Raw genomic sequence first — 18,876 nt, forward strand, 5'->3', positions numbered from 1 at the left:
TGTCTCTCTCTGTCAAATAAACAAATAAAATCTTTTAAAAAATAAATAAATAAAAAATAAAGCTTCCCTAAACTTTCAGATTCCATGGACATCTGGATGCTCACACCAAGAAAGCGGTCTCAGAACCAACATGTCAACTAAAGGCGCCTCGAACACCTACCACATTTCTGAATAGAAACTTTTAGTAGTTTTCACTCATATTTAAAAACAAAGATTCAGGGGAATAAAAGGCACAGTATAGGGAATACAGTCAGTGATGTTGTAATAGCATCATATGGTGACAGATGGTAGCTACACTTGTGAACACAGTATAAAGTACAGACTTGTTGAATCACTATGCTATATACCTAAAACTAATGTAACATTGTGTCAACTAAAATTAAAAAATTTTTTTAATATATAAAATTGCTAGTACATGGTAATAAAAATTTAAAAATAAAAACAAAAATTCAGAAGAGTAAAAATAGCCCATTTTTAAGTGTATATTGCCATCTTCATTCTTGTTTTGGACTATATTAAATAGAAAGTTCAGCATATACTTTAGATTTCCAAAATTTTCTTTGGAATAGCAACCACTTGTTATCTTAAAATTTATCTGCTGAAATATAAATACATATGGATTTCTAAAAGGCCACATGATACACGACAGCACTATACTGGGAATTACATGCTTGGTTCTAATATTAGTGAGTTATATGAATCTGTTAGATACCGCAGGGTCTTCAGACACTACGTTATCTGTAACATAAGGAAATCAGACTAGATTATCTCTAATGTTCCTTCCAACTCTAAAATTCCATGATTTCACTATATAAACAACAGCTCTACTATGATTATTTTACATTTATATGTATACTTTCAATGCAAACTGATGCATGTACAGATACACAAATACCTGAGCAGCCATATCAACCAGTTGTGGGAGCTTCAAATACTTTCCATCTCCCTCCTTCAGGAAATCCAATAAACTCCCTATAAGAGAGAGAAAAATGTTCATGGAAAATAAGCAAATCTTAAATTAGGATTGAAATAAACATTCCCCCACCTCCAAACAAATCACCACAATACAAAACTTAAAACTTGTCATTCTTTAATATTTATTGCAGCTTTGGAATTTCTGAATAATTATCTTTAATATTCTGTAAGAGATCCCTAAACTGAAATTTTTTAAAAACTTCTCTGATAACATATGGAAAATTCAATCATCTCATTAGATTGTAGGCATTCCTTCTTTGCTATGATCAAGATTAGCAATTCCAATTTTGATCCAAAAGGCAGTATCAGATACCTGTATATTTTTAAGTCAATCTGAATCAAGAGCGCAGACAACTGGGAGTATCTTGGGGTACTTAAAAATAGACCTTGGTGGCTGAGTTGACATGGAAGTGTTAGTCTAATTAACTTCTCTTAACTTTAGCAGAAGATACCATGGAACAGCAAAGTACTATGAATAACAGCTAACAGAAAGGCTAGAAAAGTCTAGTTGCTATTCGTGTATTACTGGTTAAAAACTTACCATGTACCTGAAGTTAATCAAGAAAAAATAGCAGATAAACCAAAATTAAGGTACATTTTTTTTATTTTTTAAAAGATTATTTATTTATTTATTTGACACAGAGAGAGAGAGAGACAGCGAGAGAGGGAATACAAGCAGGGGGAGTGGGAGAGGGAGAAGCAGGCTTCCCGCTGAGCAGGGAGCCCGATGCGGGGCTCGATCCCAGGACCCTGGGATCATGACCTGAACAGAAGGCAGATGCTTAACGACTGAGCCACCCAGGCGCCCCTTACGGTACATTTTTAAAACAACTATACTGTTCTTGTCAAAAATAACAATGTCATCAAAGACAAGAAAAGCTAAGAGAGGGACTGCTCCAGATTAAAGCACACCAAAGAAAAATGACAACTAAAAGAAATCCAGGACCATGGACTGGATCCTGGATCGGGGGAAAGTACTGTTAATTAAGGACATTCACCAGGACAACTGATGCAAATGTGAAATATGGATGGACTGATATCAGATAATGGAACTGTATCCAATTTTGTCTTTAGGAGACAAACACTGAAGTATTTAGAGGTAAAGAGAACATAATATTTGCAATGTGCTCCTCAGTTCTGGGAAAAATCCTTATATTTTACGTATTGAAAGATACATATATAATTAACAATTGGCAAATCTGGCTGAAATATGTATGAGAATTCTGTGTATTATTTTTACAACTTTTCTAAAGTTTAAAAGTATTTCAAAATAAAACAAAACAAGACAAAGAAAGCCCTTTCCACGACAGGATTGTGAAGCAAAGGAGAGCTATGATGTAATCTCTTCCTTTACAGAGATTCAAAGTCAGAGAATATCTATATTTCTTCTGGTCTGTCTACTGCAGATGGAACATGGTATTGTGTTTGTTATTTTATCTGCCCATTTGAATATTTACGAAGGATCTACTACATGTAAGGCACTATGAAAGATATACAAAATACAAAGATAAATACGTCACGGTCCCTGAGCTTGAAGAGATCGTGATCTAGTAAGAAAGTATAATATATAGATCTAGGAACTGTACAAATAATATACGAAAACAAATATTGCAGAGTAGGTGTTATAAAATGTACTGTAAAACCTACAGTTTTACAGACACAATAGATATGGTTAATTCTATGGAGACGTCAGAAAAGGCTTTACAGAGGAGATCTGTTTCTAAGGAAGAATGGGGGGAACAGGGAATTCTAGGAAGAGAGATTAACAAGTAGAAAGGCAGTACTGCATGTGACATCAAAGTTCAGGGAACTGAAAACAGTCCTTCCTATGCAAGAACACAGGGGACAAAAATGGGAACTGATGAGGAAGAGACTACAGAAGGAAAGAGAAAACAGAAGGCAATGCATCAATGGACTTTAACCTTTTTACATGAAGTTTTATACTGAGAAGCAATATGATCAGATTTATGTTTAAAAAGCAATCATTCCAATAATAATATGGAAAATGAAATTGGGCCAAAACTGCATAAAAGGATTAAGTTTATAAGTTCTTAAAATAGTCTAGGAAAGACAGACTATTATGTTAAAATCTAGCAATGACAGTGGGAATGGAGAGGAGATATCTTCCAGAGAAATGTGATAAATGGGATCAATGGCACCGAATGGACCATTATTACACAAGGTGGTGGGGAAGTGAAGACTGCTGGGCCCTATGGCCAGAGTTTGCATCTCTGAGTTTCCAGGTGATGTTAATGTTGCTGCCATCCAATGCACTAGAGACTCTTGCATATAGGCAAGAAGAGGCAAGCACAAGGACATTCACTGTTACAGTGACAAACTAGAAGCAAGCTAAATGTTCACTGGGAAAGGAATGAATAAACAATGGTATACTCATACAGAATCTCAACCAACAGTTACAAATATACAAATTAGATCTTCCCTTATCCATATGAATAAATATCAAGAACATAATGTTGAATGAAAATAAAGCTAGTCAGATTTATGTAAGTTAAAAACATACAAGTATTGTTAATAGGTAAATATGTATCAATAAAAGTACATCAATATGAAAGACAGATGGAAAAGGTAGGCACCAACTTCAAAATTAAGGCTACCTCTGGAAGGGAAATGGGCCCAAAAGAACCTGAAGAGAAGGCTCAAATGAGAATGGGCTCAAGGAGGGGTAAAAACAAAGATGCAATTAGATCTGTAATGTTTTGTTTTCTTAGTAGAGAGATCTGAAGCAAATATGGCAAAGTATAAACATTAAATTTGGATGGTAGGGACATGGTTGTTATGGTATTCTCTGTATGTCTGAAATATTCCACAATTTAAAAAAAATCTATGAAAAGTGCTGACATTAAATAAACAGTTTTAAAAAAGAGTAAATGGCTGGTTAGGAAGTGAAGATTTTTTAAAAAGGGAGAAGGGAAGCAAACAAGCAGAGCAGAAGGTGAAAAGCAGATGTTGAGACCTAGGAAGGGTTTTCTTTTTAAAGGAAGGATCAAAAACACAGGTAAAGAAATTGTCCTTAAACAGAGGAAGAGACACTTCTTTTCTTCACTTCCTTTCCTATAAGATAAATTGACATCACATAAATACTCCACATGGCAATGCAGAGTATACAGAAATAAATAGAAGGTACAGTTCTTTTGTTTTAAAGAATCTAAGGTGCCATGATTGATACATTAAGTAGAAGAACATTTTTTTAGTGTAACAATAGATAATTACTAAAATAGTGAAAAACTGCAACACACAGAAATTTAAGATTGGAATTGGTGTCATTTTGACGATTCCTTTTCTCTGATCTTTAACCAATGACAACAAATCCTACCTCCGCCCCCATCAAATGTGCCTTATAGTTATATTCTTCCCAGGAAACATACATAAATATGCAAAAATCTGACACACAACTTCAGGGGAAGTTCATGGACCCTTTGAAGCTCATCCATCACCCAGGCAGAGGGCAGGTACTCAATAAGTAATAGTGAAATCAATTCAGAGGAGCCTTAAGTTTTTTTCACATACCTCTCCAGCCTTATTTCCAACCAGCTGCCTTCTGTACATTCTACTTCCCATGGTTTTGTTCCCCATTTCCTCATATCCACTTAGCTCTGCAGAAATACCCATACCTTTCCCTTTACCCATCCATAGCCTTTATAACCTTAAAGGTCAGTTTAAGACTTGACTTTTCTACTAATTTTTCTCAATATATTCCAGCCTATGTGACCTCTTCCTCATTTCTATACTTACTGAATGTGTTAAACACCTGGAAATTCATTATGCTTTGGCCTTGTAGCTTATTTGTTTACAGTGAGCTAATATTTACTTTTATACTGAAAATTAACTCATCAGAAGGTCAGGTCTTTTCTCTGAAAATTCAATGTAAGTTATTTGGGTGCTTAATTTCTTTGGTACCTTATACTGACTAGAAGAGTGTCCTGTAAATTAGAAGTATTCATACATTTTGGTTGTTAAAAATTTATAGAATAGTCTGATTATAAACATTTCATAGGATATAATGATCATGACAGATATGGACCTTAATGGATGGCCTCAAATACTTAAGTATAATCTGAAGGAAATATGATTGATGGCCTGCTTGAGAGATAGGGAAATAAAATTCCAGATGAAAGACTTTGAACAGAATCATGGAAACCACAAGCAGTAAGACTTGTCTAGCAAGGAAAGTGGGTTTATCTGGGAGCACACGAGGCAGTGAGTTTGAATGTATTATTGAGGATCAACTGCTAAGTACCTGAAACAAAATGGGTAAGTATGGAGTTTTAAAACCAGAAGGGTCATTTGTGATCTTGCATTCTAAATCTCCCATCTAGAAATAATTCTAACCCAGGAAATCTGACAACATAAGATGTCTATCATGTGGGCGCCTGGGTGGCTCAGTTGGTTAAGCGACTGCCTTCGGCTCAGGTCATGATCCCGGAGTCCTGGGATCGAGTCCCACATCGGGCTCCCGGCTCAGCGGGGAGCCTGCTTCCCCCTCTGACCCTATCCCCTCTCGTGCTGTTTCTCTCTCTCAAAAAAAAAAAAAAAAAAAAAAAAAAAAGATGTCTATCATGTTCCCCCAATTAAATAATTCTTGAAATCAATATACAAAGTTAAATGGACCATTAGCTTTACTTCCATTATATTCTTATGCTATCAATATCTTTTTTTTTTAAAGATTTTATTTATTTGACAGAGAGAGACACAGCGAGAGAGGGAACACAAGCAGGGGGAGTGGGAGAGGGAGAAGCAGGCCTCCCGCCGAGCAGGGTGCCCGACGTGGGACTCGATCCCAGGACCCTGGGATCATGACCTGAGCCGAAGGCAGATGCTTAACGACTGAGCCACCCAGGCGCCCCATGCTATCAATATCTTGATTTAAACTTCCTCCTTGTCCCTCTTCCCCTTCTTATATAGTTCATCCAGTGTACTCTGAAAGGGATTATTTGGCAGTTGTTTGCAGCAGAGATTCCTTCCAAAAAGTGCCATGTGCCTTGGGGCACATGGTTTGGCTATCAATTAGTAGGCTACCTCAATTCTTAATTTTTGGCTTTTCTATTCCTTTGGGAGGTGGGGGGGTTGATTTCCTACAGCAAATATGTAGCTTGTAATTGGCCCTGTCACCACTAGATGGAACTACATTGTTGGCCAAAATGGGACTACTTGAGAGGGATGACATAATCAGTAGCTTTAATTATGGATGAGTGACTCATTAAGAGTTGGGGGGAAAAAAAAGATAAAGTTCGAGAGGGCAAAAGGAGGACTATCAACATACTTAGTGCTTACTGGTTCCTCTTCTAAAGCATCATCTGTCCCTTCTCTTTATCCTGACCCTAACCAATTCTGTTACTAAAGCTCCCACCTTGGGGTCTGGAATTTGGGAGAATGGAGAAATTTTAGTGAATGATAGTGGAAAAAAGTTTCTAGGAACCTGACTATGGAGATTGTTTTTATACTAAAATAAGATTTCATTAAGTTTACCTGATTTCTTTGATTTAGGAATAAAGATATAAATATGTTTCTAACTGCATTATTTTAATTTGTAGAAATACTTTTTCACTTTCCTAGCTATTCCATTTCCTTTAGTCAAATGGAATAAAAAACCTACTTCCTTTCTTTTTTTTTTAAGATTATTTATTTGAGAGAGCGAGAATGAGAGAGAGAGAGAGAGTACATGAGAGGGGGGAGGGTCAGAGGGAGAAGCAGGCTCCTCGCTGAGCAGGGAGCCCGATGCGGGACTCGATCCCGGGACTCTGGGATCATGACCTGAGCCGAAGGCAGTCGCTTAACCAACTGAGCCACCCAGGTGCCCAAAAACCTAATTACTTTCAACATAAATTGAGCTGGCTTAATTCTCCTTTTAAACTTTGTACTATCCTCTGGAATACCTGCAACTAATCACTATTCCATTACACAAAATGTCAGATTTTCTCCTTTCAATGTCTACATAAAAATCTCAAATTAGGGAACACTAGACAATAAAAATTTGTATGCATAAAAATAGAAATGAAGATTAAAAAAAAATTTTATCAACATGAATAGCCTAAAAGAAACTAATATACACATACCTTTTGACATAAACTCAGTGACAATGTAAATTGGCTCTTCAGAAACAACAGCATATAGTGGAACAAGTTTGTCATGTCTTAATTTTTTCATTATCTGAGCCTCCTGAAGAAAAGCTTCTGGCATCATTGTACCTGGTTTTAGTGTTTTGATTGCTACTTTCGTGGTTCCATTCCATGTTCCTAGAGAAACACAGTCTACTATTTTAATCTATATATTAAGAGATTTTAAGCCAAACCTCAATGAGCAGCAGTTACCTTAAATATTTCAATATATCTTATCTAAAGTTATGGTTAATTTTAATCTATGGCTAAAGAAATGACAAAAAAACAAAAGTTCAGGCTTCTTACCCATCCATACTTCACCAAAACATCCTTGTCCTAATTTAACCTCTAGTCGCAAAGATTCTCGAGGGATTTCCCAAGCATCTTTTGCTAGACCTTGAGTCTGGGGTTTCACAGTTGGACACACGGTTGTTAACTTATGGCATAAACCATCAGCATGTTCTAGATAAATGAATAAACTATACTGTAAAATGAATTAATTACAAAAATTAAGGTACATCTAGTACATTAATGTTTTAGAAGTTTAAATTGAAGAAAACAAAAACAAAAACAAAAACATAATGTTCTCTCAGTTTTACTCTACAAGCACAAACACCAAAAAGGGAGCTGTATGGTATGTAAGAAGCAAAACATACAAGAGATGAAACACCTTTTGTTAAATACATTTTTGAAGTTATAATTTACTGAATACTTATTATGTCTCAGCTATTGTGCTAATTCAGTACTTTACAAATATCTCATATAAATAAGTCTTGAAAAACTTAAGCGGCTTTCTTAATGTCACCCAGTAAGTGATGGATATGGGATTCAAACCATAGTTCTGGTTGCCCCCAAAGTTCTATTTTTGACGACTGTGTTTTGTCTCTTCCCAAAGAGAATGCTACTATTGACTGCTATTCCTAATAACCACTAATGTAAGAAGCATACCAAAAATTAAGGAGAAAACTTCTTCATTTAAGAGACTGGTTTTCAAACAAGGGAGACACAAAAACAGGAAATCCCAAATTCACTATGGCTTGACTTGTGAATCCTGCTTACACAATCTTTCTTATTATAAATAAGACATGTTCCCTCCCATGTTCAACAAGTAACCACACAAATCAACATTCTAAAAAGTGCAATTACAACTGATGCAACTGCTTCGTAACATGTTTGATCAATGTCAAGACTGGTGGTTGACTTGACAGACTTCGTAGCTAGCTGTCACTGAAGAAGAGACTGCCATGGAAATTTCCCCTCCCCTAGTATTAATAATTTAAAAACTTTTAGATACATTCATGTATCAAATTGGCAAGGCAAAATTTTGAGACACAAGAATCTAATACTGAATACCTTTCAAAGGTCCTTGAAAGACTAGAAGAATGTCTACAGTTGCGATAGGTTAATTTTCCAGGAAAAGAAAAATGCATCTTCAGATTAAATTTCATTGGATTTACACTTTAGGAAGTTTTATGTGGTCCAGCCATGCAGAGGAAGGTAACCCAAAAGGACATCTGACAGAGCTTTTTACATTAAGTGTTTAGTTTTACCCACTTAATAAATGTCCCTAGAAAATATTTGTTTTTATGCTTTTTTATTTATTGTCATAATCTATCTCGGTATTTAGCTACTATGAAACTCCAATGTAAATACTATGCCAGGAAGATATAAGGAATCAAATAATGGTAGTCAGATTTTAGCATATCTAAGAACCTAATTCAGGTAATAAATACTACCTGCTCCTCAATTTTAAAACTAGAATACAACAGACATCTATCGAGCACATTCTTGTGTGTAAAATAACAAACTAAACCTTAAGAGACATGAAGACAGAGATTCTGTTCTCATAAAACAGATCAAGAAATAATTTTCACCTGCGAAACATTCACATACCTGTGTAGTGTTTTACCAACTTCTGCAGAGTATCAAATTGTGCTCTGGTTGTGATATAGTATCCACCGTTGTCAAGTTTCCTAATTTTATAGTGTTTCACATTGTCACCTCTTACCTCATCCCAATCACGAATAGAGAGAGAATAAGCACCTAGTGGGGGAAACAAATACTTTTTCTGTATCTTTCTCAAAATATTGTCCAAGAAAATTTTTATACTTATATTACATTATAATTACCTTTAGTAGTTTCACTCTCTCTTACTAAGAAAATACCTCGTTGATTCCCAGGATTCAGAAGTAATCTTTCAGCATCTTTTCTCCCCATTTTGCCAAAATACCATCTGGAAAAATCAGTGTTCTGAGTTAGAAATGTGGAAGGGTCAGAAAGATTATAAATAAGGATCAGTAAGAATGGAATGGAAGGATGACAACAAAGAGCTACACAGCTTAAAAATACAGCAAAACATAATAAAGGGTCTTTATTAAATAGAATTATAACAAATATTACTCTCAGAATTTACTGTCCTAGTATTTCCATGTATTGACTATTCAACCAGTCTCTTCAACTCTACCTGCAAGTCACAGGATCAGTAAATGGAGAAAGAAAGGCAACAATAACAGAGAACCTCTCAGTCACTGACAGATGGAAATGTTAAGACTAGTAGGAAGAACAGAAGTGGTTCTCTAGTAACAGTGTGATCATCTGTATTCATTAAGGTGCAAGTGAACCATATCCAAATTACTAGCAACTCTAAATTAGCATGGCTTTGGTTTAATACAGAAGCTCACAGAATAAAACAGGAAGTGACAAGTGTCAAGCAGAACAGAATTATGGAAACAAATTACATATCATAAAAGCAAACAAACATTGATAGAGCACCTACTATGTGCAAGGTACTATGTTAAGTGTTGTGATATGAAAACAAAGTAGTATTTATGAATCCCAGATACTCTTGGTTTGACCTAAAAAAATATGTCACTGAAGGTGAATTTTAATTTTTTAAAAGTTGTGAGAATAGCACATAGAATTCTCATATACCCTCCACCCAGATTTCTCAACTGTTAAAATTTTACTTTGTTATATTCGCTTTCCCTGTATACATATTTTTTCTGAACTGATAGAGAGTAAGTTGCAAACATTCTGAAACATTACCCCTAAATACCTCAGTGTGTGTTTCCTCAAGACAAGGATACTCTCCTACATACCCACAGAGCAAGCACCTTAGTCAAGAAATTAACACTGGGCGCCTGGGTGGCTCAGTTGGTTAAGCAACTGCCTTCGGCTCAAGTCATGATCCTGGAGTCCCTGGATGGAGTCCCACATTGGGCTCCCTGCTCGGCAGGGAGTCTGCTTCTCCCTCTGACCCTCCCCCCTCTCATGTGCTCTCTCTCTCTCATTCTCTCTCTCTCAAATAAAATCTTAAAAAAAAAAAAAAAGAAATTAACACTGATACAATACTATCAGTGTTGTAAATACAATACTATTTACCAAAGGTAAATTTTTGAAATGAAAGAGTCTGCAGAATATAAAATGGGTTCATATACTTTTTTAAGTGAAAATATAAAGGATACAGACTAGGCAAAATAGTATTATTAATGCAGATTCATTTATGATCCTACTGTAAGCAAATACTATGACATTAATTATTAATTTTCAAGTAACATCTCCTATTAATATGATATATTAGCTATATTAAGACTGGTATGTAATTGTGCCTGTGTAAAGTTGTGGCTAAGTAGAATGTGCATTAAAACATTTTTAAAATCAAAGTAATTAATAAAATATGAAGTAGTGCCATACTCTTCTGCCTGAATGGAATCTGCAGGGGCTACATAATTGCTAGGGATATAGCCATTCTTTCCTGTAGCAATTGATCTTGCTTCCCACCAGTCTCCTTCCCTGCAACACATAAAACAACAATTACCACAAGGTAGATGACTGCTCAAAACACAATTTACTGCAGTGTTGCCTTGTATCTATGTAGAAAAGAGGTTTAACTTCCATTTTTTAATGCATTCATTTGATCAAAAACTAAACTCAAAAGAATATTTAAATACAGGTTACTTGAATTAAGGGAATCACAAATGCATACATATTTCTGCTCCAAACAAAAAAAAAAAGTTTAATTTTAGTTATCCCTTCTTTACATAACTATCTTCAACCTAAAACAATAAACTATACTGACTAAAACAGTTTGGGAGGTAAATCTTTTAAATTATTCAGTTTCAACTGGATGTTTTCTTTTTTAAAAGTTTTACTGACATAATTTGCATACCATAAAATTCCCCCTTTTAGATGTACAATTTAATGGATTTAATATATTCAGAGTTGTACAACCATTACCACAATCAATTTTAGAACATTTCATCACCCCCCACTCAAGAAACCCTATACCCATTAACAGTCACTCTCCACTCCTCCACCCGCCTCCCCCCCAACACTGCCTAACACTAAATCTTTTTTGTTCCTATGGATATGACTATTGTGGACATTTCATATAAATGGAATCATACAATAATGTGGACTTTTGGACTAGTTTCTTTCACTTATCATAATTTTTTCACAGTTCACCTATGCTGTAGTATGTTATCAGTAGTTCATTCTTTTTTACTGTCAAATGCTTTTAACCATACATAAAATCATAATGTTCCTTTTTAGTCATTTTAGGAAAAGTATCAGGATGCCCTAAAAATGTATACAAAATATTTGCAACAGACAAGAATAAAAAATTTAACTCCTAGAATAAAGTATATTTACAAAAATGTTACCCATAAATATTTAAACAAGACTAAAATCAATTCGGAACATGAGAACTATGTGTAGTTTGCAATACATAAGCCCTGATTTTTCCAAAATTAATGTGAAAGAAGCAAATATTATCAGTCTCTAATGAGGAAGATATATATGGATTCTGCCATAAAAATTAAATGCATGTTTTGCTTTGCCAGAGGAAAGTACTGAAAATATTTTATCTAAACTGAAATTTTATAAATGATCGAAGGGAATTTGTTCTCTAGAAAATGAGATGAAAAATCCTTTGGCAATTCAAATATTTATTCTCACACACTTGGTTTGTAGCTTCCTAGTATGTATTAAGCACTCTCATATACACAAACTTAAAACTTTGCATTTGTGCTAACCATTCATGATTCAAACATTTATTGAATACCCTTTAAGTGACAGACTTAATGAGAGGGTATGCTAGGAAGAGAGGTAAAAAGACTGTCTATAAGCTCAAGAAACTCAGCCTAGAGCAGAATTTCTCAACCATGGCCTTAGTGACTCTTTGGGCTAGTGTTGTTGGGGGCTGTCCTGTGCACTACAGGATGTTCAGCAATATCCCTGGCCTCTACCCACCAGAAAACAGTGGAGGCACCCTGTCTCCAGACATTGCTAAATGTCTCCTGGGCACTTTTCCCTAGGTTGAGAACCACTGGTCTAAAAGAATGACAAGCACACAATAAATTATAATTCGAAGTAGTGATCGCAGTATGACTGAGGTTTGCACAGGGTGCTACATCAACATGTAAGACAGATACCTAATATAGCGGGAGATGGGGTGTGGGCCAGGTAGGAGAGGAAGAATGTTAAGAAAGGCCTCCTTGAGAAATGACATAGGAATATAAATTTTGAAGGATGAACAGGGTTGGCCAGATAAAAGAAAAAGAATTGGAGACAGGAAGTGACATTCCAGAAAAAAGAAACTACGTGTCAAGGCATGGGAAGGTGAGAAACCCAGTGTATTCATAAAATTACAAGCAATTCAGTATGGCTGGACGGTTAAATGAGGAAGGGGAAGCAGCTGGATGGCTGATGTCTACCATTGTTATTGCTTTTCTTTTATCTTGACAACAACTGGTAGCTACTGAAAAAGGATTTTAAAGCAGAGAGTAATGATCATATTTTATATTCTGGAACAATAATGGATGGCAAATGGGAGCAAGAATGTTAGGAAATATGACTGGAAGTAAAGAGACCATAATATACGGGATCTATTTTCTATAACAAGCATTGAATTTTCAATTCAAACACTGAATTTTTAGTGGGCCACTAAATGACTTTCATTATTTAGTGGCTCACTAAAAGTCTAAGAGTCATCTCAGACTAAAAGTCTTAAACAAAAAGTCTAAGAGTCAACTAAGGAAAAAGCAACTTAATGTGGTCACGTTGGGACTGCAGGGGCTCCCTACTTGGCCTTTTCCCTTTGTTTTTTGTTAAGAGAAAGAAAGAAGAACCTTAAATCATCCTATACTTAAATAGGAAAAAAGAATTCTCTTTATAAAGACTTTCTTTTAAAGTAATATACTTAACTTGCATATACTCCCTCAGTCTTCACTCTTAAATCTCTACTGTTTATGGAAGAACCACACACTACAGCACAATTTGTAGAAGTCATAACTCTGGCTACAAAAGTAGTTATTATGCCATGTGTCTAAAGAAACCAAATGCATCATCCAACCCAGTGGGCAGAGACCCATGCCTCACCACTCTCATCTCTGAATCAACCAGCTAAGTGGTTTCAGCATGAAGCCTAGGTTTCTGTCAGTCTTTCTCCCTCACAAAATATTCCCAACACTTACGTGTTGTTAATTATTTGAAACCGTTCACCTTTCTTGAATGAAAGGTCTTCTGTAGTTCTAGCTTCATAATCATATAAGGCCACAAATATAGTAACACCACCTATTGGAGCAAAAAAAAAAACCCAAAAAATAAGGTAAATTATATATGTTAACATAAGAGAAAAAAAATGTAAGCAAAAAAGCTTAAGTATAATTTTCTTCCTAATCTCCAGAATCTATTTCTGAATGGAGACTTGGGCAGCTGGAGTTTAAGTTAATAAGACACTCTCTGAAGACCGTCCATGAAACTACTGCATGCTACAAATTCTAAAATTCTATACACCTACAGAAACAAATTTAATTTTGATTCATAATAGCAATATCTCTGACTTGGAAACACAAAGTTCAAATCAATTCTTTGGCAGAAAAAGTATTAACAAGTACTACAAACTGGCACTGATCATCTCAATTTCTTATAAACAATGGGTGAACATGTCCATCCTTAAAACTGATCCTTAGTAGCAATAACTAAGGATTTAGTAAGAGTAGTTATTATAATGAACACTTAAAAATGGCTTGTTTTTCTTAAAAATTAAATGATATGGCTGATATGAATTATAAATTCCAAAAATAACTTCATACATAGAATTGTACACAGATGCGTAAGAGATAAGGACACCAAACAACTATTACCTGCAAACAAAGGAAGAGAACAGATTATTTACTGCTCTCCCCTGAGTTCCAGTCATGTATTAACTGCCTATCTGACATCTCTACTTGAATGTCTAACTAAGCAAATGACACTACTATCTAATCAGGTACTGAAGCCAAGTCCCTTTACTAGCACCGTTATTCTACCTCTAAAATACCTCTTTATCTACTTTCTTTTCCAATTCCACTGCTGCCACCCTAATCCAAATCCTTGTTATCTCTGGCTGAGTCTGCTGAGACTGTTAGAGAAGTAGTTTCCTAACCCACTTCTGTACCTGCTTCCTTACATCCATTCTCCACACAGCTAGTTGCCAGAGTGAGGTTTTTAAAAAGGAAATTCAATTATGCAAATCCTTTATTAAAAACTCTTCAATTGCTTCTTCTTCCTTTGAATAAAACCCCAACTTCTTACCAGAGTCTACGAGGTCCTGAGTAATCCTGACTCTTCAATCTCATATTATACAATTCTACCCTCTGGTGTCCTCACTAGTCCTCAAAACCGCCAGGTTCATCTGTACCTCCGAAACTCTGCATTTGGTGTTCTCTCTCCCCAGAAAGCTCTTCCCAGCTCTGTACATATTTAGGTCATTCTCATCAATCAAACCTCAGCTCAAATGTTTTCTTCTCAAGATAGCTTTCCATGATCTTCTAAAGGGCTTTCACCAATCACTCTGGTCAGTTCCCTCATAGCATTTAAGAACCATTAATCATCCTGTTGAGTTGTTTACTCACTAATTATTGTCCAACCTTTGTTATAATGTAAACTCCATTAAGACAAAAACCTTGTTTCTCTTGCTTACAGTTCTCTATAGGTAGCACACAGAGACTCCATCTGTGTTAACAGACGTATACCATGAATGGACTTCTCACATAAGTAAACTGTTTAGGTAACTAAGTATGTCCTTAAGTATCAACATTTACTTGCATCATTTTGGATTACTGTCTTTCCCAAACATATAATCCTGAAAATAACTTAAACTTGGCTGATGACTGAGGACACTATTGTGGCCATCTATTACTGAACTATTTAGAGTTAGGGGGTTAGAATTAAGACTGTAATTGACCCTTTGATGTCCATAACTCCTCAAATGAACAGTCTCATAGAATTCACTTATGGCATTCCTCTAGCACTATTACTGGTCTGGAGGTAAGCAGACTGAAAGGACAAATTTATAGTCCAAGCTTATAGAACAGATTCCTTTTTTGCCCCCTCTGGTTGGTAGTAAGGACATGTGTTGCTCAATTTGATGCTGGAAGCTGTTTTGCCAAGCCTAAGATACTCTAAGGCTACGGGAAAGAGATCAAGGACTTGAGTCCTTGATGACATCAACAAACTATTGCTGTATCAAGGAATCCTAGAGCTCACCCTACCTTTTCTAAGCCAGTTATGTTTTGTTACTCAAGGAAAAAAGTATCCTGATCTGGAAACCCCATAAAAGAACTCTTTTTAAAATTTCTGACTACTTTTTTAGAGCATTTCCAGCTCCATGAAAGGTTGTCAGCCGTCACTTCTTGTTCTCTGAAAGGCTATTATAATGTAATAAAAGGAGTTCTGGTACAGGACATTAAACCTGGGCTCTCCTGATTATCTGTGACTCTGAAAAAAAAATTTAACTCTGAGCCTCAGGACTTTTATTTTTTTAAATCAGTATCTGATAGAAAAACTGTATTATCATCACAACACTGCCATTTAATTAAGTAACTACTATAATACTTTAATACTGGATAGTACTTTATAAACCTGAAAAGTTGTAACATTAACATTCTTGAGGGAGGGGTACATGTTTTTAATCTTTATATCCCCAGTGCCTGCCACATAGTAGGCACTTAATAATTACTCGAAAAATGAATTAATGAAATAATTAATGGTATAACCAGTAGATAATCACCAGATTATCACCAAATTTTCAGAACAGTATCATGTATGTCGTAAGACTTTAATTTTTATGTTAGAAGCTTTAATTTTCACATAAACTTATTAAGTCCCCAGTAAGTTATTTTTCTTACAGCAGGAAAAAACTTTATGTACTGCCTCCCTAAGGTCACGTTCTCAAGCTGACAAGAGAATTGTCCATTTAAATCTCACCTGTTAAACCAGCAGGATATGAACTTGGCACCACTGAGAATGAAGAAGATGCTCCTCCAAAAGGTGTCACCCCTGAGGATCCTCCAAATGGTGTCATGGAAAGACTGCTAAAATTAACAGATGCTCCCTTTGTTGAAGATGATGGTGCCACTGCAGTATGTTCTGCTCCATAATGGCTGACACTTGTACTGACAGGTTCTGGAGTGTTTTCAGTTCTATATTTAATGGTTGGACTTTTGTTCTCTTTACTTTTAATGCAGCCCATTATCAAATCTACAAGGCGATAGGCAAATATTTTGAGAAGTGGTTAATATATACTTCAAAAATACACAATTCAAAACTTCACTTTAAACAAGGAATTTTTCTCCTGCAAAAGAGTAACATTAATAAAGTAAACAAAAAACTAGACAGCTAAAAACAGTTTCTTCTCCTCATTTATCTTTATTACAATTCTGCTGAAGTATCATTCCAATCATGTCATTCTCCAGCTCAACCACCTTTAATGGTCCAATGACAACATGCCACAGTGTGCTGGGAAAGCCACTGGCTCTGACACCAGAGAGGCCTACGCTTGACTCCTGGCTTCCTACTCAGTAGTGGAGTGATTTCAGGTATGTTGCTCGACCTTTCTGTACCCCAGTTACTTGAAAAAGGGGGATAATAACACCTACTTCATAGGGCTTTCTATGAAGATTAACTTAAACTTATTACAAGTTCTAGACAATATGTGACACATAGTACTAGCAAATATCAGTTGCACTCCTTCTAACTATACTAGTCCTCTGTATAGAAATATAATCTGAGCCACAGATATAATTCTCAATCTTCTAGCAGCCACGTTAAAAAAATAAAAATAGATAAAACTGATTTTAATATATTTTATTTAACCGAGTACATCTAAAATACAATTATTTCAACATGTCATCAATATAAAAAATTCTAGTTTTTTTTTTTTTTTTTTTTTTACCACGTCTCCGAAATCTGTTAGTATTTTAAACTTACAGTACATCTCAATTTGGACCAGGTACATTTCAAGTGCTCAGTATCTATATGTGGCTAGCAGCTACCATATATAGGACCAGGTAGCTCTGTAACTTTTCCTTATCTACAGTCACACTCCCAATGCTTACCAAATTTGATCCCAATCTATCTTTCCAGCTTTATCTCCTATTATTTCCTCATGCTTATCTACATACACACACTTTCCTGTTTCCCCAGTATATATGCCCTGTGCTTTCCCAAGTTTGTGAGGATTTTACACCTAAAACTTTTCTACCTGCTAAAGTTCTATCCAATCACTGAAGATCATCACAAATGCTACTTTTCCACTGACGTTTTTCCCCACAATTGGCAAAATATCGTCTTCCTTAAAACCTCCAATGTACTTTTGGGGAGATTTTTATATGGGACTCCCTCACCTTATTCCATTTGGTACCTTGTTTTTTTTGCTTACTGGCCTAATTCCCACCCTATCCCCAAATTACTGGCAATACATTTCTTAAAAAATCAAGAGTTACTCATCTCTTATACACTATCCAGCTTACCAATTGACTCATATAATAGGTTACTGATATTACAAAATCTGCATTATTATATTCACTTCCTGTGAGAGCACTAAATGGAGATTTCATTAATTCACTTACTTTTAAAGGTCATTCGAATTTTATAGCTTTTCCTTTCTTATGTGGCATTCAAAAGGAAGTAGGTGAGTGATAAGACAACCGCCTCATAAACTCTCAAAGGATGAACATTTACAACCTTGACTATATAACATTTAAAATGTAGCTATACTGCAGTAATCAGACAAGAAATTAAGGGCATCCAAATTGATAAGGAAGAAGCGAAATTCTCACTATTTACAGATGACATGATATGATATAGAGAAAACTATAAAAAACTATTAGAACTAATAAATGAATTCAGTAAAGTTGCAGGATACAAAATTAATATATGGAAATCTGCTGCATTTCTACACACTAATGATGCAGTAGCATAAAGAGATATTAAGAAAACAATCCCTTTTACAATTACACTAAATAAATAAATAAGTAAATAAATAACTAGGAATAAATTTACCCTAAGAAGTAAAAGACCTGTACATTGAAAACTATAAAACACTGATGAAAGGAACTGAAGGCAACACACATGGAAAGGTATACCATGTTCATGGATTAGAAGAATTAATATTAGTAAAATGTCTATAATACCCAAAGCAATCTACAGATTCAATGCAATCCCTATCAAAATACCAATAGCATTTTTGACAGAATTAGAATCCTAATATTTGTTGGATGGAACTACAAAAGACCTAAATGGCCAAAGCAATCTTGAGAAAGAACAACAAAGCTGAGGTATCATAATCCCAGATTTCAAGATATACTACAGAGTTATAGTAATCAAAACAGTATGGTACTGGCACATAAACAAACCCATTGGTCAATGGAATAGAAGAGAGAGCCCAAAAATAAACCCATGCTTAATGGTCAATTGATCTATGACAAAGAAAGAAAGAATATATAATGGGGAAAAGACAGTC

The 18,876-nt window shown here is 35.3% G+C and overlaps 1 protein-coding gene across 1 annotated transcript in view; it reads right to left on the minus strand.

The window, feature by feature from the left end:
* YES1 (YES proto-oncogene 1, Src family tyrosine kinase) overlaps nucleotides 1-18,876 on the minus strand; it is a 75,194-nt gene that overhangs the window by 8,431 nt on the left and 47,887 nt on the right. The window contains exons 2-9 of the mRNA XM_021686044.2: nucleotides 16,341-16,613; nucleotides 13,565-13,664; nucleotides 10,785-10,883; nucleotides 9,221-9,324; nucleotides 8,985-9,134; nucleotides 7,398-7,553; nucleotides 7,050-7,229; nucleotides 896-972 (exon numbers count right to left, since the gene is read on the minus strand). Of these exons, the coding sequence (XP_021541719.1) occupies nucleotides 896-972; nucleotides 7,050-7,229; nucleotides 7,398-7,553; nucleotides 8,985-9,134; nucleotides 9,221-9,324; nucleotides 10,785-10,883; nucleotides 13,565-13,664; nucleotides 16,341-16,605 (1,131 nt within the window). The 5' untranslated portion in view covers nucleotides 16,606-16,613. The remainder of the gene's footprint in view (nucleotides 1-895; nucleotides 973-7,049; nucleotides 7,230-7,397; nucleotides 7,554-8,984; nucleotides 9,135-9,220; nucleotides 9,325-10,784; nucleotides 10,884-13,564; nucleotides 13,665-16,340; nucleotides 16,614-18,876) is intronic.

This window comes from Neomonachus schauinslandi, chromosome 14 (genome assembly GCF_002201575.2).
Source record: "Neomonachus schauinslandi chromosome 14, ASM220157v2, whole genome shotgun sequence".
In the NCBI taxonomy this organism is placed as follows: domain Eukaryota; kingdom Metazoa; phylum Chordata; class Mammalia; order Carnivora; family Phocidae; genus Neomonachus; species Neomonachus schauinslandi.